General features: G+C 41.2%; 1 protein-coding gene across 1 annotated transcript; it reads right to left on the bottom strand.

The window, feature by feature from the left end:
• Window positions 1–2,276: 2,276 nt before the first annotated feature.
• On the bottom strand, window positions 2,277–21,729 carry GTPBP8 (GTP binding protein 8). The gene is made up of 6 exons (XM_070406193.1): window positions 21,391–21,729; window positions 16,794–16,892; window positions 13,699–13,829; window positions 12,744–12,843; window positions 10,897–11,015; window positions 2,277–5,044 (listed from the first exon to the last, which is right to left on the bottom strand). The coding sequence occupies exons 1-6, from the start codon at window positions 21,727–21,729 to the stop codon at window positions 4,969–4,971; spliced, it is 864 nt and encodes a 287-aa protein (XP_070262294.1). The 3' UTR covers window positions 2,277–4,968.
• Window positions 21,730–26,186: the final 4,457 nt, after the last annotated feature.

The following is a 26,186-nucleotide window of genomic DNA, read 5'->3' as shown; positions in this document are numbered from 1 at the left end:
GGAGTGGTTGGGAGCTTCAGTCAACAACCGCCAGCCTGCAAGCAGCCCTCAGCCCCTCACCCAGACTGGCCAGGCACCTCAGTAGGGACCCCCACCCTGAAGGGTGTGTGACCAGCTGCAAACAGCCATCATCCCCTCATCCAGGCTGGCCAGGCACCCCAGTGGGGACCCCCACCCTGATCCAGGACACCCTTCAGGACAAACCAGCCGGCCCCCAGGCCTCTACCCATTATAGTAAAAGGGTAATATGCCTCCCAGCACCGGGATCAGCGTGACAGAGGGCAGCGCCCAAACCCCCTGATCGCCCTGCAGCTCTGTGTGTGACAGGGGGCGGGGCCACAACCTCCCTATCCGTCCTGCTCTGTTCGTGACAGGGTGCGGCGCCCCAACCCCCGATGGGTCCTGCTCTGTGTGTGACAGGGTGCGGCGCCCCAACCCCCCCCCCCACCCCCCATGGGCCCTGCTCTGTGTGTGACGGGTTAGAGCCATAACCTCCCCATCGGCCCTGCCCTGAGTGTGACAGTGGTGGTGCCCCAACCCCCTGATGGGCCCTGCTCTGTGTGTGACAGGGGGCGGTGCCCTAACTCCCCTATCGGCCCTACTCTGTGTGTGACAGGGGGGAGCTCCCCAACCCCCTGATGGGCCCTGCTCTGTGCGTGACAGGGGGGAGCTCCCCAACCCCCTGATGGGCCCTGCTCTGTTCGTGACAGGGGCAGCGCCCCAACCCCCTGATTGGCCCTGCTCTGTGCGTGACGGGGTGGTGCCGCAACCTCCCCATCGACCCTGCCTTGAGTGTGACGGGGAGGTGCCCCAACCCCTCAATCAGCCCCACCCTGAGCGTGACTGAGGGTGGCATTGCAACCTCCTGATCCGCCCTGCTTTGTGCATGACAGGGGGCAGCGCCCCAACTCCCCAATTAGCCCTGCTCTGAGCCCGACCAGGGGCTGCACCTAGGGATTGGGCCTGCCCTCTGCCACCCAGGAGCAGACCTAAGCCAGCAGGTCGTTACCTCCCGAGGGGTCCCAGACTGCGAGAGGGCACAGGCCGGGCTGAGGGAGCCCACCCCCGCCCCGAGTGCACAAATTTTTGTGCACCGGGCCTCTAGTATATTTATAATTTGGGACTGTTGCTGTCACCCTACATTTGTATGTTGCTTGTTCAATTGTTCCAAGAGGGTAAATCTTACATATTTTCAAGCAATGGTGTGAAGTTTGAGGTAATTTTTCAAATGTTCTAGCTTATTAGAAAGGTTAATAAGCTTCTCTTTGTTAAGTAGATTGTAGCTTTAAGTTTTATGTTATACAGACACACAAAAAAAAATGAAACAGTGCTTTCGTATATACTGCATCCTTTTCCTCAGCCATCCTGTCATTTTCTTCTCTTTCCTTTCCCTTCTTTATCTGGCCTTGCTTGTTCTCTTTGTGCTTCTGCCCATTTCCCCTTATCTGTACTAATGGTTTTCAAACTTTAGGCTGTTTGAGAATCACCTAGTGGGTGGTTTAAAAGTGCTGATTCCTTGTCCCTTCTGAAGAGATAAACACAGCCACAAAATAAAGCCAGAAGTTTGCAATTTTAACAAGGAGCCCGAAATGCAGTCAGATGAATATTGGTTTAGCTTCCTTTCCCAAAAGTTGAACACCCTGATTTAATTCACAGTTCTTAATCAATCTTGAGTGACTTTTCAGTTTCTATTTATCCTAGCTTCCTACCAAGTGGTAGTAGCTACTAATGGCCTTAAAACATGGACAATAGCAAGATCTCATTCATGACAAGTCTAGAAATAGCCATCAGTTTCTAAGATTCGAAGATTTATGGTCCAGTCTTGCTTCTGCTTTTATTTGCTCATGACCACTGAGCTCATGACCAGTTTCCTTGGGCTTAGGTTTCTTCATCTGAAGTAGCATTATTGTTCAAGAATCATTTACAGTTGGGACTGATTATCCCTCATTGGAAAAACCAGAGTCAGTGAGTTGTCTTAGAAGGTAAAACTATAAAGACCTGAATGGACTATGAACCTAGCACTCTTTTCCATATTACTAATGTTCCTTGGAGTAAGTTTCATCATCTCCTTTTCTTATCTTGTGCCCCTTACAATTCTGAGAAAAATAGTAAAGCTTCATATGATAAAAGGTTCAAGTCTATAAAATGATAATTTATATATATTTATAAGGAATGTAGTATTCTATATCAGTTAATTTTCCAAACAACTTAAACTCAAATGTTTAACATTTTTAAAAGTAAAATCTAAAAATAAAACCATAACTTACCTAGTAAATTCCATTAGAAACTCCTGTAGTGCCATAGTGAACACCAATTTAACACTTGGATTGCGGGAAACGAGTTAAGTCGGCTCGCGTGAATTGCGCGTACTCCGCGGGAGCCGTCTTAACTCGGTTCATATAGATTTGCGGTGGAGTGCGGGAAACGTGTAAACTCGGGCCGATTGTAACTGCGTATTACCAAATATTTGTTTGTTTGCCGTTCACAAAGATACCTACCTGCGTATGCGAACCGTTTCATACCCATACTTCGAACCCATACTTCAAAAGATATAGGCATTTTAAACTAACTCTGATTTTGCGCGGGAAACCTAAATAATTGCCCGCGCCATCTTATATTTTGGCGGGAAATTCACCCGACACCGTAGTGTTAACCACTTCTGGTGGCATCAGAACAGTCAAGTCGTTTATAAGAATGGTAAGACTTCAAATCCTCTTGACCTTCTTCAGCTGCTGCCATGATAAACAATTTGGAGAAGGACTAGACAACTGTACCTTGCCTCCTGCTCCAGGGACCTCTCACTTCCTGCCTTTTGGCTTCTGACAAGCTGCAGAAACTGCTTGGTCCTTGGTGTATAACTCGGAAGAAGTGTGGGTCACCCTCTCTCCTTCAAAGACAATTCAGAGGCATCTACACTAATAAAAGACAAAGATGCTAATTGACCGTACCTTCGCTACAACCACCAGCCAATCAGAGTGACTATATGCAAATTAACCCAACCAAGATGGCGGTTAATTTGCATATACCGGCTGGAAGCGAAGACTGAAGACAACGTGGGAGCGAAGCGCTACAGAAGGGAGCAAAGTAGAGGTGGTGGAGACAGGAACCGTGCCAAGGCGGCGGAGGCGGGAGGGAAACCAGCCAGGCGGCGGAGCGGGAAGGAAAACAAACAGCCGTGCGGCGGAGCAGGAGCAAAGCCTGACTCAGCGGGTTTCGCTCCCTTCTCTGCTTCACTCCAGCCGCAGGAAGCCCTATTCTTGCAGGAATCTTCCTGCAACGGGCCTCTAGTATTTCATAAGGCTTCTCAGAAAGTCAAGATCAAGCACTAGTGCTTATGTGGTATCCAACTCAATCCATCCTTGATTAGCTTTCCTTCCTTCTGTTTCATTTCTCCATTACCCCTGTTCCCTGGGATCCCTTCCTAAATAAACTGCATGCAAATCTGGGGCTATGCTTTGAGAACCAAAGCTAAGACAAGCAGTAAAGTAACACGCAGATAGAAAGATGGTTCTATTGTCACCATATAATTTACTTTGCAAATACCTAAGTAAAAAGTCCTGCTCTCCCTCCCCCTTTTAAAAAAACTCTGCTGGTTAGGACAGACCAGAGCTATCAACTATAAAACTGAAAATACATTCAGAATTGAATTTTCTAAAAAAGCCACAAAATTGTTTTACAGCCTTAATTTTTTATCCCATGCTATTGCTATAACCTCCTAATATTCACCCTCACTTTGAAAAGCTAAGCCACTTACATGAATAGGTGAGTAGCAGCTTAATAAAAATCTTTTCCATTAACTTTAGTTCAAAGTAAGGCTTTATCTTTTCATTCTGAATCTTAATATGTTTCTAAAAAGTCCTATTGACTTTGTTCTCACCCTCTGCAAATCAGTTTTCTCAGTTAAATGTGTGTTTTTTTGTCTTTCACTAGATAAAGTGAAAAGACTAAGGATGTCTGACTGCCGCCTTAGGCCCACTCCCTGTGGGACATGTGGGACATCCCCCGAGGGCTCTCAGATTGCAAGAGGGAGCATGCTGGGCTGAGGACCTCCCCCCCCGACCAAGTGAACAAATTTTGTGCACCGGGCCTCTAGTGTGTGTGTGTGTGTGTGTGTGTGTGTGTGTATATCCCTAATATGCAAATAGACCGAATGGTGGAACAACTGGTCACTATGATGTGCGCTGGCCACCAGGGGATGTGCATGGAACAGGGCGGGCATCGGCCGTGGCAGGATGGTGAAGCAGGTGAGCAGGGGTGCCAGACCAAAGTGGGGCGCCGGTTGCTGGTTGCTGTCATCGGGGCGAGCCTCTGGTGGTTACTAAAAATTCTTTGCTCCCGCGCGCCACGGTCCTGCCCAGCGCTCACACCTGCTGCTGGTGCCGGCCCCAATCACTCCACACTGTCAGCGGGTGCGAATGGGGCCAGCGCCGTCAGTGCGTGGGAGTGGTGGCGGCAGGAGCGGGGCTGCCAACAGACAGGGGACCGGGGGCCACAGTGGGAGGGGCCGGGCTGAGGCGCAGAGGATGGGCCAAGACTTGCCCCTGTGCCTACCGCAGCCTCACAGCCCACAGTTCCTTTCAAGGTGCATGAATTCGTGCACTGGGCCCCTAGTATATACATAATAGACATTTTTTAAAAGATGAAGCCCAATAAATAACATGGCAAACCTTTCTCTACACAGTAGTAAATAGATTTTCATCTTATGGACTTCTATATGTTGCTCTTGTTTATCGGTTTGTTAAAATAGGAAAAACTGCTAGTATCTGTTCTAATGAACTGCATAATTCATCTATAAACCCTTCTTCCCCCAGGCACAAATTCATTCTTGCTTTGAGAAGATGTAGGTTTTAAAGCTGAACTGAATCTCTGCAAATTACAGATATGCAACATTTAAAACAATGTTGAAATGCTTGTGTTTAACTCCAGTTGGCATAAAAAATGTTGAGTCTTCAGCAAAGTTAGATGCCATTAATTAGTCTTAAGATTTCCTGTTATAGTTGCTATAAAGCATCTCAACAGATGGATTCCAGAATAGGTCATAGCACTGTGAAAAGAAAAGAAAAACCATTTTCTTCCTTACTTCAGAAGTAGTAACAGATCTGAATTCATCTAACTTAAAAAAACTGTTTACAAACTGAGTTTCATATATGAGAGGGAACATCTTAAATTGGGCTTTCCTCTTCCTGAGTCTCTAAATCTAGTGCTCCATACTATCTGCTCTATTACCTTCATGATTCTAAAAATTTCACCATTATCTACTATTTTGTTTTTTATTTGTCAGACTAAAAGTTGTTTCTGTTTTTCTAAATGGAGGACAATTGACATATAACATTATATTAGTTTCAGATGTATAACGAAGATTTAATATTTGTATATACTACAAAATGATCACAGTAAGTCTAGTTAACATCCGTCACTATACATAATTACAAAATTTATTTTCTTGTGATGAGGACTTTTAAGATCTGCTCTCAGTAACTTTGAAATATACAATACAGTATTATTTATAGTCACCATGCTATATTACAACCAGGATTTATTTTACAACTGGAAGCTTATACCTTTTTTTTTTTAAATATATTTTATTGATCTTTTACAGAAAGGAAGGGAGAGGGATAGAGAGTTAGAAACATCGATGAGAGAGAAACATCAGCCGCCTCCTGTATACCCGCCACTGGGGATGTGCCTGCAACCAAGGTACACGCCCCTGACCGGAATCGAACCTGGGACCCTTCAGTCCACAGGCCGACGCTCCATCCACTGAGCCAAACCAGTCAGGGAGGAAGCTTGTACCTTTTGACCCCCTTCATTCATTTCTCCCACTAGCCATCCCCCTCCTATGGCAATCACTAACCTCTTCACTTTATCTAGGAGCTTGATTTTTGTTTTTTAAAGTCCACATATAAAGGACATCATATGGTGTTTGTCTTGCTATTTCACTTAGCATGCCTTCAAGGTCCATCCATGTTGTCACAAACAGGCAAGATTTCATTCTTTTTTCATGGCCAAAAAGTATTCCACTGTGTATTTAACCACTTCATCTTTATTCATCCACTGACTGACACTTAGGTAGCTGCCATATCCTGGCTATTGAAAAAATGTTGCAGTGAACATGGGGGTACATATATCTTTTCGAATATGTGTTCATGTTCACTGGATAAATATCCAGAAGTGGAATTGCTAGAACAAATGGTGGTTCTATTTTTAAGTTTTTGAGGAACCTCCACACCATTTTTCATAATGGCAGTAAAAATTTACAATCCCACCAACAGTGCACAAGAGTTCCCTTTTTTCCACATCCTTTTCAACACTTATTTCAAGTCTATTTGATAACAGTCATTTTGACAGGCAGGAGGTGATATCTCATTTTGGTTTTGTATTTGCATTTCCCTGGAGAATAGTGATGTTCAGCATCTTTTCATGTATTTGTTAGCCGTCTGTATGTCTAACAAATGTCTCTTCAGATCCTCTGCCCATTTTTAAATTGTATTATTATCTTTTTTGCTATTGAGTTGTATGAGTTCTTTGTGCATTTTGGGATATTAATCCCTTATCAGATATATGATTTATAAATATTTTCTCCCAGTTAGGTAGCCTTTTCATTTTGTTGATGATCTCCTTTGCTTTGTAGAAGCTTTTTAGTTTGATGTAGTCCTAGAGTTTATTTATTTTTTTAATATATTTTATTGATTTTTTACAGAGAGGAAGGGAGAAGGAGAGGGATAGAGAGTTAGAAACATCGATAAGAGAGAAACATCGATTCAGCTGCTTCCTGCACACTCCCTTCTGGGGATGTGCCCGCAACCAAGGTACATGCCCTTAACCAGAATCAAACCTGGGACCCTTCAGTCCGCAGGCCAACGCTCTATCCACTGAGCCAAACCGGTCAGGGCCTATAGTTTATTTTTGTTTTTAAAATCAGATTCAAAAAATTATCACCAAGACCAATGTCAAGGAACTTACTGCCTATGTTTTCTCCTAAGAGTTTATGGTTTCAGGTATTACATTCGTCTTTAATCTACTTTGAGTTAATTTTTGTGTATAGTATATAGTAGTTTAATTTCATTCTTTTGCATGTGGCTGTTCAGTTTTTCCAACACCATTTATTGAAGAGACTGTCATTTCCCCATTGTATATTCCTGGTTCTTTTGTTGTAAATTAATTGACCATTATGCATGGGCTTATTTCTAGACTCCCTATTCTGTTCTGTTGATCTTTGTGTCTGTTTTTATGTCAATACCATACTGTTTTGATTACTACAGCTTTGTAATATAGTATGAAGTCAGGGAGCATGATGCCTCTAGCTTTGTTTTTCTTTCTCAAGATTGCTTTGGCTATTCAGGGTCTTTTGTGATTCTGTACAAATTTTAGAGTTGTTTGTTCTATTTCACTGAAAAATGCCACTGGAATATCTACCATTTTGCTTTTTATTTCCCAGACTAAACTGTTTGATCTTTTAGTTTATTCTTTTTATGACAAGATGTAATCACCTTGATAATTTAGACCTTTTCTCATGATTTTTAAAAAACTATCATAACCATTATTGTATCTGTTATTTATCTGTCTTAGTATATCCATCCATATCCATTCATCTATGTAGCAGCATTAAAGTGACTAGTTGGTTCCTCAGGATATATGGACTTATATGGAATACATTATGACTTTTATGGATATAGGTATGGCGTATACTTGTATATAAAATAGGTAAACTCTTTTCTCTTGCATTGCTAATTCCCTTCTTGATAAAGTACAGCATTTTGGACTTTTTGACCAAACCTGCCTGGTTCAGAATAGTCCATAATGATTCTTGGATTATAATTGGAGTTATACATATATAGTTTAAAGGAGAAATACAAGTTAGATAGTCCACACACTAACTATGACACCTTGAAATCGTTTGCAACATTTGTCAACTCATGATTCTCTTTGTCATTACAATCAGTTCTCATTTGCTTGGAATTTAACTACATAGAAAACCACAGAAGTGATCATACTGTGCCTACTTACATAGTTCTTACATTTATAACAATAGACTGATCCCAGTATCAATCTTTAGGAGCCTTTCACCATTTATACTTCTCCACTCAGCTGGGGCAGAGTTCAGACATGAAGGTTAGCTTTTGACTTTAGGCTTAAAAGCCAAGCCTCTCTGGATTACATGTCTACTCACATTTCCACCTTTCTCCTAACTTATTTTATAATAATTATTCTGTGACGAGGCCAATACCCATCTGGAAGGATGAACTGGGATTTGGTCATGCTAGTAAAAGCAAGGATTATATTTAACTCTACTTTCTAAATTGGGTTTAGAAAACTATAGAGCACAGCCTGCCAATTTCCTTTATGTGGTCACCGTGGTATAGTGAACACTGACATTCCTGAAAGTCAGCAGACTCCCATGTCTCAATTCTTGGACTTGAAGTGCTGTGTGGTTCTATAGTGTCCTGGTCACCTACGGTGAGTAGTTCAGGGGCAGCAGTCATTCCAGGGTTATGCAGCAGTGAATGCTGGCATAGCTAAAGAAGAGAACTTCTGCCCTGGCTGGTATGGCTCAGTTGGTTGGAATGTCATCCCATACACCAAGAGGTGGCAGGTTTGATTCCCAGTCAGGGCACATTACGAGGTGTGGGTTCAATCCCAGGTCGGTGCACATGTGGGAGCCAATTGATCCATGTTTCTGTCCCACATCAATGTTTTTCTCTCTCCTTCCCTTCCTCTCTCTAAAATCAAATTTTTTAAAAAGTTAAAAAAAGAGAGAAGGGAATTCCCCTAAAAAGTACTAGGGAATCTGATATTCTGGGTTGTTGGCCTGACCCTGCCATTTGCTCACTGACCTTTGACAAGGAAGGAAACTAACATCTATTATATTTTGTGTACTAGGTCACAATGCATTTTATTTGATACTTTAAACCACATTTTTACTAATGAGAAAAGACTCAAAATGAAATAAATTGCTTTAAAATCTATAGCACAGAAATAGAGGAACCATGCAAAACTATGGCCTCACTCTAAGGCTTATGCTCTTTCTATTACAGCCAATACCTCTTTGAACTCACTTCACTTCTCTGACTTGTAACTGTGAAATAGGAATGTTTACTGTGAGGCTCAATTAAGTGTTTTGAATGATCTAGTGTTATAACCTCCCCCACAACCATCAGTTTTCAGATAGTGCTAATTGTTCTTAAGTAGAGCCACAATCTTACTTAATTAGTCTGGTGGCATAGAGCTCATAGCAGTGTGGAACTACTGCTTGATCATTCCCTTGTTTTAAACACTATAATTCTGTTAATGTAGCTCAAAAAAACTGTGTTTTTCCCACGCCCCATTATGTTAATTCAAACTCAGCTTCCAATCAACTGAATTTTTTTTTAAAAAAAATGCTATTAGGCATAATTTGCTCATCTTATGTTTATGTTGCCTTTTTAGCTGAAGAATCACTTCCTTATTATTAAACTAGAGGCCCGATGCACTAAATTTGTGCAAGAGTACGTCTTCTTCCCCCTGCCCCCGCCAGCTGCCTGCACCGGCTTTCCTCTGACACCCAGGACACAGGCTTCCCTCTGGCCACCAGCAAGCACCCTGAACCCGGGCTTTCCTTTGGCCGCTGGCAGGCACCCTGGACCTAGGCTTACCTTGCAGCCCTGGCTTCATCCAGAAGGTCCGGTCTAATTAGCATATTTTATTATTATAGATAGTTAAAAAAACAGCTATTTTTCTATGATAATGCTCAGGGCTCTAAGAAGAATTAGGATTTCATTCCTGCCCCTAGGAGTTTCATTGTATATAGGGAACATAGACAAATGAACTGGATAAATACTCAAAATTAAGTAAAGGTAGAAGAGCATTTTGTCGGAATGAATGAAGAAGGATTTTGACAGATATGTTCATAATTACAAACAATTTAAATGTGATTTGCATTGGTAGGCAGTAGAATGACCGCTTAAAGGACAGTTCCACATATAATTGTTACTTGGTTTCATTCTTTTCTTAAAGCAACTCCCAGTGTTTTTCACAAAGAAGTTAAGAGTATGATTTTCTTTACTCAGAGGGGAGGGGACTGTGTCTCTGCAACAGTACAGGTTAGTTACTGTGCCCACGGTATACACTGAAAGTACAAATTCATGTTTCATCGCTAAACCACATCTAATATCTCAAAAACTGCCAGCTCAGGAAATAACCACTCCTTCTGCTACCAATACTTAATTCTAACTTATATGAAGCATTTCTTCTTTACATATGGTCCTTTTAAAAGAATATTTTTATCCCTCATAGCCTAAGTGAGTTTTCTACCATAAAGATAAGTTGTTTTTCTTTGGAACCAAGAAAGGGATGGTAGTATCTTTATTGTAATGGTTGTTCAGCTGATTCTAAAAAGGAAAAAGTTTTGCTCAAGCTAGTTTGGCTCAGTGGATAGAGCATCGGCCCGTGGACTGAAGGGTCCCAGGTTCAATTCCAGTCAAGAACACATGCCTGTGTTGCGGGCTCAGTCCCCTATAGGGGGTGTGCAGGAGGCAGCCAATCAATGATTCCCTTTCATCACTGATGTTTCTATTTCTCCCTTCCTCTCTGAAATCAATAAAAATATATTAAAAATAATAATAATAAAAAAAAAAAGTAAAAAGTTTTTACTTCTGCTGTGGTATAGGGTTGAGCTAGGCTGAGGAAGAAAGAGAATGAAAATGCCTTACCAGGATGATACAGCAAAATTTGCAGAAGGAAGAAATAAAGGGAAGGAAAAAATAAAAGCACTGATGGGCTGTACAATAAATCTTGGCTAAGTGCATAGTCTTCCAAACTTTCCTAATTTTAGTCAAAAGGCTGAGAAATGACAAGAAACATTGATTTAATACTAAAAGTTGATAGTATATAAAGCTATAAAAACAATGCAACTCTTACCTTACAGGAAACAACTGAGGAAAACATCCTTGTGTTTTAGTGTCAACAAATTTCTGGATCTCGAGCACCTGTTTTAAAAGACGTCCCTTGGAAGGTTTGTCAATTTTTGTTAACACCATCTGCAAAAAAACAAATGACTAAATGAGTTAATGTATGCAATTTATAAAGCATACACTATGTGCTTGCTGTTTAACTAATGGTGCTTTAACTACACAGGACTATACTACGTTTAATTCAAAATCAGTGAAAAGGACCCTGAAACCATATTTGCAACTACCATAAACCAAATGTTTCATATCATCACTCTATATCTGTGATCAAAGATATACGTTAGTATTGTTGGGTTGGGTTGATTCATATAAAATTGGCAATTTATAATCATTTTTGACATACAAAATGGTTCCATCTCACATGTAACCTAAAGGAAAAATTAGAAATCCAGCTATCTGTAGGTTGTATCCACTATTCCAAGTTTTATATAATTACATTCCAAGTAAGCCTAGAACTTACTAGGCTTACCAGTAAATAATAACATTGAATAATTTACTTATTCAAAGACAATTACATACTAGAGGTAAGGCCAAGACATGGTTGATTATAAAATCAATTAAAAAGTAAAACCTTGATGTATCCGATTTCCTTGGGGAGTTTCTATAAAATTAAATTTCCTGACTCATCATTCATACTTTTCAGTTATAAAAATGTAAATTGGCAGAGGGAGCGAGAAGCAAAAAGTGTGTGGTTTCTAATGACCTGTGAAACTCGCCAAATGGGAGTCTTTCCTTATAAAGGCAAATGCTGATATTTAAAAGGAAACATAATTCCTCTAGTACAAACTCTTTTTCAAAAAGGAAAGTTATAATTCTTTAAAGTTAAAACTGAAGAAAATATATGATTTCATAAACTGATACCTATGATACCAAATAAGGAATATTATCACTTAAAAAAACCAAGTTTGGCATTACTTAGGCATTTTTACTTTGTAGATTAAGTTTATCAACCCTTCGGCTCCTCAAAACTGTAGGTTATCACTACTATTTCAAAGGCTTTGCAAACCCGAAGAATTCCCTAACTATAACAATACAAAATAGTTGCTGACTACTAATGGTTTGACTTGCATTACACTCCAGTATTACATTTTAGTAGTTGTCTCACTTTTTTTTAAGACCAAATTTTAGCTAATGGGTTCTTCACTTTTCCTTAGGAACTTTAAGAGTGCTACTTTATTTGTAAAACTCACAAAGTAAAATGAATATGTATACCAACCTACTAATCAGTATTCTATTATAAAGCAAATAATAGAACACTGGTAAGATTTTCCCAGAAGAAATCCTGTGTTCTTTAAGAATACAGTATAAATCCTACTTGTGTGTGCTGGAGCCTGCTATGTTCTTGTAATGGTTCTTAAATTCCAAATTAGTTTAACAAATTTTCAGTTGCAGTTTTATTTACATACTGTTAAGTACTATCTGCCAAGCTGCTGTAAAAAGAGCTGCTAACATTTTGGACAAATATTCACATTGCCATTAAAATACAAAACAAAAACAACATCATAAAGAAAAGCACCTAGGAGCACTAAATAAACAGCTTTAAAAAACTACTTTCACCATACTTTTGAAAACTTAAAGCTGAGAAAAGGAAAAGAGAATAAAAGTAGTACAGGATTTATTTTATTAATGGCTAACAATGGTAAAGATTATACAAAAGGTACTCCTTTATCTCTTGAAGAGGTAAAACTTACTTATTCATTAAACACACACACACACACACACACACACACACACACACACACACACACAAACGGTATGTATTTCTAATTGTAACCAGGATTCAAAAGAAATACTTACTACATAAGGTAATGCAAACTCTTCACACATTTCTATGGCAATATTGTCTGCTTTCTGAATTCCGACAACACTATCCACTAACAAAAATGTTCTCAGCAAACTGTAAGAATGCAGAAATAAAGATTAATGGCAATATAAAATTCATTCCTTCCTCCCTCCCCGCCCCTCAAGCTATACTAATAAATTTTCCTTTGATTGATTTTCAATCCAAATTTAAAAACTTTTTTAGGCAAAAGGAATTCTCAGTTCACCAGGTCCATCCTACAGTCCAATAATTAACTAAATATTAATTTATTTCAGTAGCATGTATTATACATGACTCTATACTTGGAACTGGATACAAGGTGAGTAAGCCCCTTCCTCTAAAAGCCTGAACTCTAGTGAAGGAAAGAGACATGTACAAATATCTTGTATAAACATCTCATATTAATTTCTATGTAAAGCCACAAGAAAGATACTTAACACTTCTTTATACTTCAAAAGTTCAACATAAATTTTCCTATATATGTGCAAAGCTTGAAATACTTGCCCACCCAGGAAGACCATAAAAGGTAACATTTGCAAAGGATGTGATGTCAGGAGTACTTTAAGAACAATTAGAATTTACGAAATCTGCTTATATTTAGTAAATACCACATTAACCAACAATTTTCATTTTCAAAATTAGCCGTCTAAGAGTTTGGTATAAAAACATTAGTAAACTCTGCTGAAGTACTCTTTGTAGTCTCAATTTAGAAAAACATTTGAACTTCAGATTAAGCTACAGGAAAAAAACAAAGCATGCAGTAAATACCTTGGTTGTAAATGTTGTGTTGCAGAATATTATGAGAATAAAATGGACTTTCTAAAAGTCATTTGATAAAACTGAAGTGGTCATCATGTGTAGAATGCTCTGTTACCAAAAATATGCTTTTGGTTTAAATGTATAACTACTATAAAGCATTTTTCCCCTTACTTCTTTCGTTCCTTTAGATAGGTCTCTACCATATCAACAAAATCTTCAGGTGCTCGATAGCCATAACCTGGCATGTCCACCAATGTAAAATATTTTCCAACTTTGAAAAAATTCATTTTCTTTGTGTGCCCCTGATAAAATAAATAAAAAAAGTGAAAACTTTCTTCAAGTATGTTCAGTATATATTTTATATCTCAAAATATTTCCTATTCAATCATATTTATTAACATGTATAAATATTCTGTATATAATCCCAGCTATGCTGATAATTAAACAGGAAAAGAAGGTAAAGCTCTGGCTGGTGTGGTTAGAGCATCAGCCTACCCACTGGAGGGTCACAGGTTCAATTCCAAGGTCAAGGGTACATACTTTTGTTGTAGGTCTGATCCCCATGCAACCAATCGATGTGTCTCTCTCACACTGATGTTTCTCTCTCTCTCTCTTACTCCCCTTTCCCTTCCATGCTCTCTAAGATCGATGGAAAAAATATCCTCACTTCTTGGGTAAGGATTAAAAAAAATAAAACTAAAAAGATAGAAGTGGCTGGAGATATGCTTAGATACTACTTCTTTCCAATTCATAATTTTAAGATTATATATGACTTAAGAAGAACTTTAGATTCCATATTAGAAATATGTAGGCAAAATATTTTGGAGTCTTTCCTATTTCATTAGTTCTCAGTAAAAAAGTTAACCTGGTGTGACTATACTAGTCAATATTCTCTGATGAGTAATATATCTCAAATAAGAAATGAATTTGGCACAGGTTAAATTAAATACTGTTAGTCATACAACCATAAAACCTAGATGTAAAACCTGATAGTTTATTATGCCTAGAGGCCCAGTACAAGAAATTCATGCACTCAGAGGGGGGTCCCTCAGCCCAGCCTACGCCCTCTTGCAGTCCAGGAGCCCTCGGGGGATGTTCAACTGACGGCTTAGGCCCGCTCCATCTGTCGGACATCCTTAGCACTTCCACAGAGGTGGGAGGGGCTTCTGCCACTGCAGCTGAGCTCACCAGCTGTGAGCCAAGCTTCTGGCTGAGCGGAGCTCACCCTGTGGGAGCGTAATGACCACCAGGGTGTAGCACCTGCAATTGAGTGTCTGCCCCCAGGTGGTCAGTGCACGTCACAGCGACCTGCCATTCTGCCATTTGGTCAATTTGCATGTTAGCTTTTTAATATATAGGATGGTCTTTGATTACCTCCCACCTACCCAACCACCCACCATCAGGGCCAGGGAGGGACTGTGGGAGGGCTCCAGGGCATGTCCGATCGGCCGGACCCCAGCAGCAAGCTAACCTACCGGTCAGAGCATCTGCCGGTCAGTGCACGTCATAGTGAGTGGTTGAGCGGCTTTAGCATATCATTAGCATATTACACTCTGATTGGTTGAATGGCTGGACACTTTAGCATATTAGGCTTTTATTAGATAGGATTACCGCTTCCTTAAAATCAACATGTTTTGCATGTTTCAATGGATGGGTTTAAGTGCTTTCATTAAACCATTTTTTAAAAAGCATGTACAACACTATTAAACATCTGTGAAACTAATATTTATGTCGTAAGTGGATTATTCAAGATTTTATCTCTATGGACATTTATTAATCAGAAAAGGAAAGATTAAGATAAATAAGCAGTCAATTCTTTGAAACTTAGAACAAATATTTTCAGAAGAAAGGTGTTATAAATGGCGCTTAGGTTCCCAGTCAACTATGTATCAGTAAGAAAATGATTTTAGAATTATAGATGAGGAATGTCAGAAATACATTTCTTGCATTGTCCTCTCATAGCAGGAACCAAACACCTTGCCTATAAGAGAGAGTTTAGCTGGGTTATCTGGTGAGGCAGGGCAGGAGGAAGGGCAGGAGAATTAACGAATGACAACAATCATCAATGACAGAGCCAGGGAATCAACTTTATGAAGAAATTAGAAGCAAGAGAGGACTAGTGAAGTCTCTTGGAAGAGTTCCAATGCAAAGAAAGAGGGCAGTGAGCACTGGGTTGGTGGGAATGTTTTGCCATGGATAGATAGTAAGGTGAGAGGAACTGGGGGAAGTACTGAAGTGCTTAGATATTGGTAGTCTGCATCATTGAGAAGGAAACAGAGGAAATTAGAAAATGACAGAAAGCATGTAGGACACTACAGCAGACTGGCTGGGATAATAAGCACATAATTTGGCCTGGAGTAGACTGGGATTTGCCTGATTGGTGTATATGTATGAGTTAACAAAGTATAAAAGATTACAGGGAGAAAAAACCCCACTTTACAACTGTTTCCTCTGAAATCAATGTAGAACTAAGATGATCATTCTTGAAAGCAAATCTATATATATATATACTACTAAAAGCCTAAACAACTGTTCGACCGGTTGCTATGTGCACTGACCAGCAGGTGACAAACACCAGACTCACGGCTGGCAAGCACAGCTGTGGTGGCACAAGCCTCTCCCATGGGCACTCCCCCTGCACACCCCTCCCCCATCTGGACCGGGACTAGGGTCGGGACCAGCATTGGGATTGACTGGGCGCTAGCCCGTGGACGCTTTTCAGTCATGGGTGCACCAGTATCACCCTAGAATGGGCATGCAGAGACCGCAGTGGAGTGGCAGTGAGTCTACTGAGTGGTTGCGGCAGGTGCAGCGGGGGTGGGATGAGTGGGAGCCGTGCGGCACCTGGCCCAGGCTTGGGCTCTTCCCCGGCTGCCTGCCCCTTCACACACTACTACATCCCTCGGGGGATGTTGGACTGCCGGCTTTGGCCCAATTCCTGCAGGCCATGCCAAGGACCTCACCAGTGCACGAATCTGTGCACTGGGCCTCTAGTATAGAATAACAAAAGAACAACTCTTTGGAAAAGATTTTGACCAAGGAAGATTTCCTCAAGATACTGGCAAGACTACTAAAATAAATCCAGACATATTTCCTTTCCTTCAAAGAAATACAAAGGCATTGATGTAATCTCTTACTTTACTACTTGTTTGAAAGAAATCACTTTTCTAGAAACTTGGCTATTATCATTTCTTATATTCCCCCAACACTTTATTCATCTTCGTCAATTGAGAGATAGTTCCAACAGATTTGAAATTTCAACATACCGGGGTTTTGGAGACTCTGACTTCAACATCTGGAGCCAATGAAAACAAAGCCTTTATTAGAGAGGATTTTCCAACATTGCTTCTGCCTATAAAACACACCTTATACACAAAAAGAGAAGAGAAGCTGGGTGAAAAAGGTGAAGGAATTAAGCAGAAGAAAAAACCCGAAACAACAAACTCATAGACACAGACAACAGTATGGTGATTACCAGAGGGAAAGGGGAATGGGGGGAGTTGGAAGAGGTAAAGGAGGGATAAACGGTGATGGAAGGAGACTGGACTTTGGGTAGTGAACAGATAATACAATATACAGATGATATTTATATATCTCTATATATAAAAAGACTAAGCGACCATTACGACCAAATGACGAGTCGACCAGTTGCTATGATGCGCACTCAGACGCTCAATGCAGGAGCTACCCCCTGAAGGTCAGTGCACTCCAACAGCCAACCTCCCGTGGCTGGCCAACCTTCCTTGGTCCCTCCCTGTGGCTGGCTAACCTCTCACGGTCCCTCCCCCTGGCCGGCAGGTCCCAATTGGGACTTCGGGACTGGGTGAGATGGCCCCGATTGGCCCTGATCACCGGCCAGGCCTAGGGACCCTGCCTGTGCACAAATTCATGCACTGGGCCTCTAATATTACAGAATTGTACACCTGAAACCTATATCATTTTATTAACCAACTAGAGGCCTGGTGCATGAAAATTCATGCACTCAGGGGGAGTCCCTCAGCCCGACCTGTGCCTTCTCGAAGAACAGGAGCACTCGGGGGATGTCTGACTGATTGGCTCTGTGGGAGGTGACCTGCGGGCCAATCAGGGGACAGCGCTGGCCAGCGAGCAGATGGCCCCATCCCCCATCGCCCTGCTGCCACAAGTGGCCTCCCTCTGTGGGAGGCGACCGGCGGGGCAATCGGGGGACGGCACCAGCTGGTGAGTGGCCAGCCTGCCCCCTGATCACCCTTCTGCCACCACCTGTCACCGCTGCCCCCCCCCATTGTTGTCCCCTCCCTCTGCCCACTGGCACCTCCTTGGCTGGCCTGGTGCTGCCCACTCGCTGGTTCCAGCCCCCGCCAACCAGTCATTCTGCCGTTAGGTCGATTTGCATATTAGGCTTTTATAATATAGGATGTCACCCCAATAAATTAAAACAACATTTTTTAAAAAGAAAATTTTTTAAAGAGAAAACTCAATTTTTTAATTGAGTACTAGCTTAATATATGAATTTATTATGATGTATTAGCTGCAAAAACCTGTCAAGCTATTCACTCCTGCCTCGCCATAATACAGATGATAAAATGAGGCAGAAAGAGGTTAAATAACTGGCCCAAAATTATACAGCTAGAAAGTAAGAGAGTTGAAATTTGAACTCAGACATCTATATCCAGAACCTGTGCTTTTAATTACACTATGCTACTCAAGAATATCTGCAACATTTATTAAGCATCCTACATTTACAAAGTTTTTTGAAAATAGAACCACATTTCCCCACAAACTTTCAGAGTATAATGTAATTAAGAGGTTATTCCTTTCTCTTGAAATCTCTTCTTCCAATTAAGCTTTTCTCCTTTAGTGCTCTATACTATAGTCAGCTCAGGGCACACATAAAGTAATTACTAAAATTCTGCAACACACCAAAAAATACATATTATTTTTTGCTAATCGAACCAAAAAAAAAGTACAATTTTGATTCATTCACTCCAGATAGCTATTGTGTTGGCTGTTGTCATTTTTTAATTTGAGAATCTAAGGGAAAAGAGGTCAGTGCCCCTGACTAGTCAGGTATTATATGTTTTAAAAATTCTTGTAGCTCACTGGTTGAAAATCACTGCTCTATAGTGTAGAAAGGAACAAAATATTCCTGATAGTAACCATTAATACACATGGCTCTGCTTTCTAACATGGTATTGAAGGGGGTACAATACCAATCAGTGGTTCTAAATGAGGGCGTGTTTTGGAAATTTGTGAGAAAATTTTTGATTATCAACATGATCAAATGGCATTTAGTAGACAGGGGTCAGGGATGCTATATATTATGCAAAACTGTGGTCAGTCCTTCAAAATGAATTGATCTGAATCCTGCTTAAATTTCAAATGCTCTGCCAGATTAAATCCAAAGATAATCTACAGATAATAAAATTGAATTTTAATAAAACTGAATTTCAAAAAACAAATACTCAAAAAGTCCAATAATTTAAAAGCGATGCTATCTCAAAATTATTAAATGATATATATGCTCTTAAATTATAGTAGTTCTAAATATATTCGAAGAACATTTTCAATGCAGTGGTACAGTTACTACAAATACAGCGGATCCCTGAATAACATCCTTTCCTTCATGGTTGAGCGGATCCCTGAATAACACCCTTTCCTTCATGGTCGTTTTGTTATAAAGTTGATGAGAGAGAAAAAATCAATTCATGGGCAGGGTCACTGACCGTGTGGAGTTTGCATGCTCTCCCCATGTTTGTGTGGGATTCCTCCGGGTACTCCCACGTCCTAGCTGGTTTGGCTCAGTGGATAGAGTGTTGGTCTTGGGACTGAAGGGTCCTGGGTTCGATTCTGGTCAAGGGCGCATGACCAGGTTGTGGGCTTGATCCCCAGAAGGGGGCGTGCAGGAGGTGGCCAATCAATGATTCTCTGTCATTACTGATGTTTCTATCTCTTTCTCCTTCTCCTTTCCTCTCTGAAATTAAAATTTAAAAAAAATTATTAAAAAAACTAGTGGCCTGGTACATGGATTCGTGCACATTGAAAGGAAATTAATTAGAAGAAATATTTTAATATCGCTATTCGCCCTTTCTCTGTAATAGAGATGTCAACCAAATTCACGATTGACAATGACAGATAGAAGCATATGCATGCAATTGGCGCCAGTGAGAGCTTTATATGTATCATGCATATGCGAGTCAACATTTATTTTTATATTTATTTATTTATTTTAACGTTTATTTTTTATTTTTCTAGATATATTTTATTGATTTTTTTTGCAGAGAGGAAGGGAGAGGGATAAAGAGTTAGAAACATCAATGAGAGAGAAACATCAATCAGCTGCCTCCTGCACACCCCCCACTGGGGATGTGCCCGCAACCAAGGTACATGCCCTTGACCGGAATCGAACCTGGGACCCTTCAGTCCGCAGGCTGACACTCTATCCCAGCCGTGGGCAAACTACGGCCCGCAGGCCAGATCCGGCCCATTTGAAATGAATAAAACTAAAAAAAAAAAAAAGACCGTACCCATTTATGTAATGATGTTTACTTTGAATTTATATTAGTTCACACAAACACTCCATCCATGCTTTTGTTCCGGCCCTCCGATCCAGTTTAAGAACCCATTGTGACCCTCGAGTCAAAAAGTTTGCCCACCCCTGCTCTATCCACTGAGCCAAACCAGTTAGGGCAATTTTAACGTTCATTTTTAAATTGCCACTGTGCGTCATATGTACCGGCTGGCCGGTAAGATGGATGTATGGTTGGTCACTTAGCCTTTTATATACACAGAATATATACAGATAATAGTAAGTAACTTCAATTTGTGGATGAAAAAGGGCCACATGCTAAGCTGACTAGCTCAGAGAAGGCCTGCCTGGCCGTTTTGCAAACTCAGAGACCTAAGTCACAGAGGATGGTCTGAAATTAAACTTTAAGTTGAAAGCAGTTTTTGGTGGATAGTTATGTCCTAACCCGGTGTCATCCCTGACAAAGATCAACTCTGACCTTAACTGAGCGTATGTCTTTCTGCATCTAAGATAGTGGTTCTCAACCTGTGGGTCCCGACCCCTTTGGCGGTCGAACGACCCTTTCACAGGGGTCGCCTCAGACCATCCTGCATATCAGATATTTACATTACGATTCATAACAGCAGCAACATTACAGTTATGAAGTAACAACGAAAATAATTTTATGGTTGGGTCACAACATGAGGAACTGTATTTAAAGGGCCAGAAGGTTGAGAACCACTCACTAAGAGAACATACCTCTGGAACGTCAGGGTAACTTGTAACTTCCCTTTTTTCCTGCCTCCTCGGGGCACAATCAGTGTGCCAGGGAGCAGACCACAAATTCCCTGGCTGTTACTGTGTGTTAACTGCTGACTGTCAGCTATCCTGTACCCACCCGAGTAAAAGCCGCATGTGTCTCCCACTTCACTTTCCTCCAGTCCCAGGTTTCTCTGCTCTGCCTTCTCCCACCGCCCCCATCTATCACCACTGAGGGCTCCTCCTTAGACTGCATTGTATAAAACAAGGTGAAAAACTGCCTTTCTCAGGAGCGTTACCTCAACACATTGCTATTCTGCTTCCCGGCAACTGTCCCCAGTTTGGCTTAAACTCTCAGAAACTCTCCACAGGCTTGAATGTTTCTTACGTTAACAAATTAAATAGGGAAACATTACAAGGATAATTTTTTGAACACTTAAATTTTGTCTTTGAAACCTGTTAAAGTCTCCTATACTCGTTACCGAAGTAATTAAAACTAGACTTGCTTCTTTAGTTAAAATAGTTGTATGCTTCCACAAAGTTAGAAAGGCTCTCCCGTTCTGTGACCACAAAACCCCGTCGCCAGCCTCCAGCCCGGGCGGCCAGCGCGCTCTCACCTCCGGGCGGGGGAGGTCGGGGGCGTGGTCCAGGCGCACCGCCGAGCTGACGTACTCGATGCGGTTCCGCGGGGTGGCCGTGAAGAAGCTCTCCGCCCTCGCGATGGCCTCCAGGCTCGGGTCAAAGATCCTCAGTTGAAGAAGGTCGGGCTTGGCGTCAGGGAGGAGATGCCGCTGGAGTTCCTGTAACGGGAACACGAGCTTCGTCAGTTCCATTTTTGGCAGCTGCAGAACCTCCGTGAAGGCGTGGGACTTGCTGTAAGCTCGGCTCAAGCGCCCCAGCGCGGCGGGCATCTCAATGAGCCTGCCCACGCCCGGCAGCAGCCCGGGCGCCGCCATGTTTCTCTCCCAGAAGCCCCCGCAGCAGGACCTCATGCCTAGTGTGTGGGCTGCGCGTGCGTGACCCCGTCCCTCTACGCCTGCTGGGAATTGTAGTCTCCTGTGGCCTCTCCTTCCGGTCCTGAGGTCTGCCTGGAGTGAGCTGGAGGCAGGTGGTGTGTGGGAGGGGAGCAATACCCCAGGCGCAGTTCACACCTTGATGACGGGCCTTTGACTTGTTTGCCGCTGTGGGAAGACTGTTGACTGATTTCCAGTAGTCAAAAGACACATCTGGCTGTGTGCCCTTAAGTCTCAAGGGAAGAAGAGAACGTGTGAAGTTGTGGTAGATTTCAGGCCCGTTTACTCTTCACAGTTTCGGGTTGACTCACAGATCTTTGACCTGGACGTACACATCACTAGGAAAAACAGTTTTGCACACAAAAGTCCTGGTGACAAAGTGGTTGAAACGGCACCTGGTTTACAGGGAAGAGACAGTTTATATTTCCGCCCTCTCTTTAGCTGCAGGAAGTGTTACTACATTTTCGAGATGTCTTACAGAATAAAAGCAAAAACGGTTTTGCACGGGTGTCACAGAGTTGTTTCATGGAAGTTACATAAGGACAACTTATTTTAAAAGTTTTTCTCAAAGCAATTCAAACTCATCAGCGCGGGAATGGGAGATACATGTATCACGATGAAATGAATACCTAAAAAGTATTCCTGCTTAAAAGATTATATAAGTCTTCAGAAACATCAGCACCAAATACCACGTGCCGGGGTGTGTACAGTGCGATTGAAACTTCGTGGCCCATGCGCAGAAGTCGGTATTTTGTGGAAGAGCCACACTCAAGGGGCCAAAGAGCCCGCATGTGGCTCACAAGCTGCAGTTTACCGACCACTGGTCTAGTGCCTCAGCAGGGAGGTCAGGATGTACTTTGCTAAACTGGTAGCCAGGGAAGGTCAATACATTCAGTACATGACTTGAGAAGTTACTTTACACACATTCTTCAGAATCAGAATCAACTTTTAATGCTGAAAACTGTCTGACCTAAATGCCATAGTTACACTCTGTCATGTTCATCTAATGAGAATGGAAGAACAGAGGTAGAACAGTGGTGGGGTCTTACCATTAGGACCTGATCATCTCAGTTCCTTCAGTAATGTCTGCCTCCATAATGAATGGTCACTGGGTCCAGAGTTATCTCAATATACATCCAAGTCCTAAAAGTATCAGGTTTATGGAATCCATGTACGACATTAAAGCAAATGTAGGCCTGGATAGGTAAGCAGAATCAGGGACATCAGAGGCCTGGATAGGTAAGCAGAATCAGGAACATCAGAGAGTCAGCAAGCATAGCATGCACAGATTAACTCTCATCCTATCCTAGAAATGCTCTGACAGAAACAAGATTCTGGGAAAAGTAACTTCTAGATGCAGAGAGGTAATGGATTAGATCACAGTAATTTACACAAGACCCTCTCCTGTCATATTTTTCCGCTTCTTTTAATAACAGTTATTAACATTTATTGAGTATTGGCTATGCCAGAATTAATCTGGGTGCCAGGAATAAAATACAAGAAAATCATGGTCACAATCTAATTGGACCTCAAACTCTTGTATTGGGAAGAAAATATTGGGAGAAAGAAAAGAGGGAGAGGCATTTTATGAATGAGAGTAATATGGGAAAACTTTCCACATATAACTTAAATTGCTTTAATCTTAATAACTACTGTCAGGATGAATGCTTTAAATTTAAAATACATTTAATTCTATTTTTTCTTTTAAAAGATTTATGTTAGATATCACCTAACATGTTGACACAAATTTATGGAACACACATACAACATAATATATTACTTGCCCATGTAATTTCTAGTTAGGCTATAAATTGTTATTCTGAAAATTTATTATTTTACCATCATTCAAGAAACAACAGAGATATATGTTCTTTTTTAATTTTTATTTATTTATTTTTAAATTTATTTTTAATCCTCACCTGAGGATAGGTTTTTATTGATTTAGAGAGAGAGAAAAGAGAGAGAGAGAGAGAGAGAGATCTATTGGTTGCCTCCCATATGCCGCCCCTCCACTATCAGGGATCAAACCCACAACCTGGATATGTGCCCTGACCAGGATTTGAACCCTCAACCTTTAGGTGCATAGGACAATGCTCAACCAACTGATCTACACTTGCCAAGGCTATTTATTGATTTTTGAGAGAAAGAACCATCTATTTGTTGTTCCACTTATTCATTCATTTGGTTGATTGTTGTATGTGACCTGCTAGGGGATCAAACCCACAATGTTCGTGTATCGAGACAATGCTCTAACCAGCTGAACTATCCAGCCAGGGCCAGAGATATATTTTCTGTGATCCTCTTCTTTGATAGCTTATTAAGTAATTTAGTTTTACTGTATATTATATTAACGAACCTTTAGAAAATATTTCTAGCCCTGGCCAGATGGCTCAGTTGGTTGGAGTGTCGTCTCATACACCAAAAGGTTGCAAGTTTGATTCCCCATCAGAGCACATAACTAGGTTTTGAGTTAAATTCCTGGTTGTGGTGCGTAGGGGAGGCAACCAACTGATGTTTCTCTCTCTTCCTTCCTTTCTCTGTAAAATCAATAAAAAAATATCCTCGGGTGAGGATTAAAAAAAGAAAAAGAAAAATCATTAACTTCAGAGAGGGTTTTTTAAGCTTTCTTTTAAGGTTGAGCCTGATGTACTAGCAGATTTCTCTAAAGAGATCTGGAGATTAAATATCAGACAGTGCTCATGTGTAGGAGGTGAGTTCTTAGAATGATTTGGGTTTGGAGGAGGAGAAGTGTAGTGCTTCACTTCCCCAAAGGTTATTTTTCTCACTAGAGAGAAAAACAATTGTTTTATGTAGCCATGTTTTATCATTTGTAATTGTGTATTTGATCTCTCTGCCATATTAATCTATTAAAATATGTTAGAACACTTTTCAACTTGTATTTTTTATTCAGTTTTTTTTTTTGTAGGAAAAGGGCATGGATTTTGCTGTTCTCACTGATAACATTTTTTAACATTGTAATTATTATTACCCTTAGGCAAGGTTATTTTATTTTATTTTTTTTGTTAATCCTCACCTGAGGATATTTTTCCATTGATTTTTAGAAAGAGTGGAAGGGAGGGGGAGAGATAGAGAGAGGGAAACATTGATGTGAGAGGGACACATCTATTGGTTGCCTCCCACACGCGCCTGCAACTGAGGTACATGCCCTTGACCAGAATCGAACCCACTGCCCTTCAGTCTGCAGGCCAACGCTCTATCCACTGGGTTAAACTGGCTAGGGTTAGGCCAAGTTATTTTAATGGACAAGTTTACTTTGTAGTATGCCTGTAATTTATATCTTTACTAGAGGCCCAGTGCACGATTTTGTGCATGGTTGGGGTCTCTCGGCCTGGTGGGTGATTGGGGCTGATTGGAGCCATGGGAAGTGGGCAGGCTGTGGAAGGTTGGTTGTGGGAGTGCACTGACCACCCAGGGGCAGCTCCTGCATTGAGTGTTTGCCCCCTGGTGGTCAGTATCGGGCATAGTGACTGGTCGACCAGTTGTTCGGTCGTTTGGTTGCTTAGGCTTTTATATATACTGAGTGGACAGATTATTATGACCACCCCATCAGTACTTCATTAACACTTCCAAAAATACTGAATATTGAAAACTTTCTAAGCAAATACTCTCAAGGTTTTATTATTATTATTATTATTATTTGCATAACTAATTCACTTCATTGTACTGATGGGGTGGTCATAATAATCTGGCCGGTCATAATAATCTGGCCACTCAGTGTATATAGATTGCCTTATTGGCTGTAAATGGTGTGCTTTCTGGGCATGCTGAGTAGATGAGATGGCATTCCAGAGGCAGAGGTGTTGAGACTGTTTAATTTGCTCACAGGCAGATTGTGTCAGGGGTTCCCAAGACAATTCCCCAAATTTGGTAATTCATTAGAAGAACTCACAGGTCTTGGCATGTGATCATACTCATGGCCATTTATCACAGTGAAAGGATATGCACAAAGCAAAATTGGTGAAGGGAAAGGCACTCAAGGTGAAGTCTGGAGAAAACCAGCCCCAACCTTTGATGAGTCTTCTCCCAGTGGAGGTGCACAGGATGCACTTAATTCTACCAGCAACAAGCTATAACAGGTGAGAAATGTCTTCCAGGAACTCTAGCCTGAGCCTAGGACTCTAGAGTTTTGACTGTGGGCTGGTCATGTAAGCACACAGTGCCTGTGTGATGGGCTCTAGTCACTGAAATTCCAGACTCTCAAGGAGAGCAGGTGTTCAGCATAAACCACATTGCTTGTGCAAATAGAGTAGATATGGTGAGCTGCTGTTGTCATTTAGGGCAAGTTTTCTAATCAAAGTCTCAGATGTCGGCCAATGGTCACTCGTATAAGCAAGCCTTTCTAAGTACAGCAGTTGCAGGCCTGCTAGGTTAACTCTTTT

Source organism: Myotis yumanensis, unplaced genomic scaffold (genome assembly GCF_028538775.1).
Source record: "Myotis yumanensis isolate MYYU_CA2020_CCGP unplaced genomic scaffold, mMyoYum1.0.hap1 SCAF_2, whole genome shotgun sequence".
In the NCBI taxonomy this organism is placed as follows: Eukaryota; Metazoa; Chordata; class Mammalia; order Chiroptera; family Vespertilionidae; genus Myotis; species Myotis yumanensis.
This window is presented reverse-complemented; position numbering and strand designations above follow the sequence as displayed.

Coding starts and splice junctions, on each gene's coding strand:
- GTPBP8 (XM_070406193.1), bottom strand. CDS start 21,729: ATGGCGGCGCCCGGGCTGCTGCCGGGCGTGGGCAGGCTCATTGAGATG. Junction 13,830..16,793: donor TCAGAGTCTCCAAAACCCCG/GTATGTTGAAAT, acceptor TTATTTTATCAG/GGGCACACAAAGAAAATGAA. Junction 5,045..10,896: donor CCTCAGTTGTTTCCTGTAAG/GTAAGAGTTGCA, acceptor TTCTTTTCACAG/TGCTATGACCTATTCTGGAA.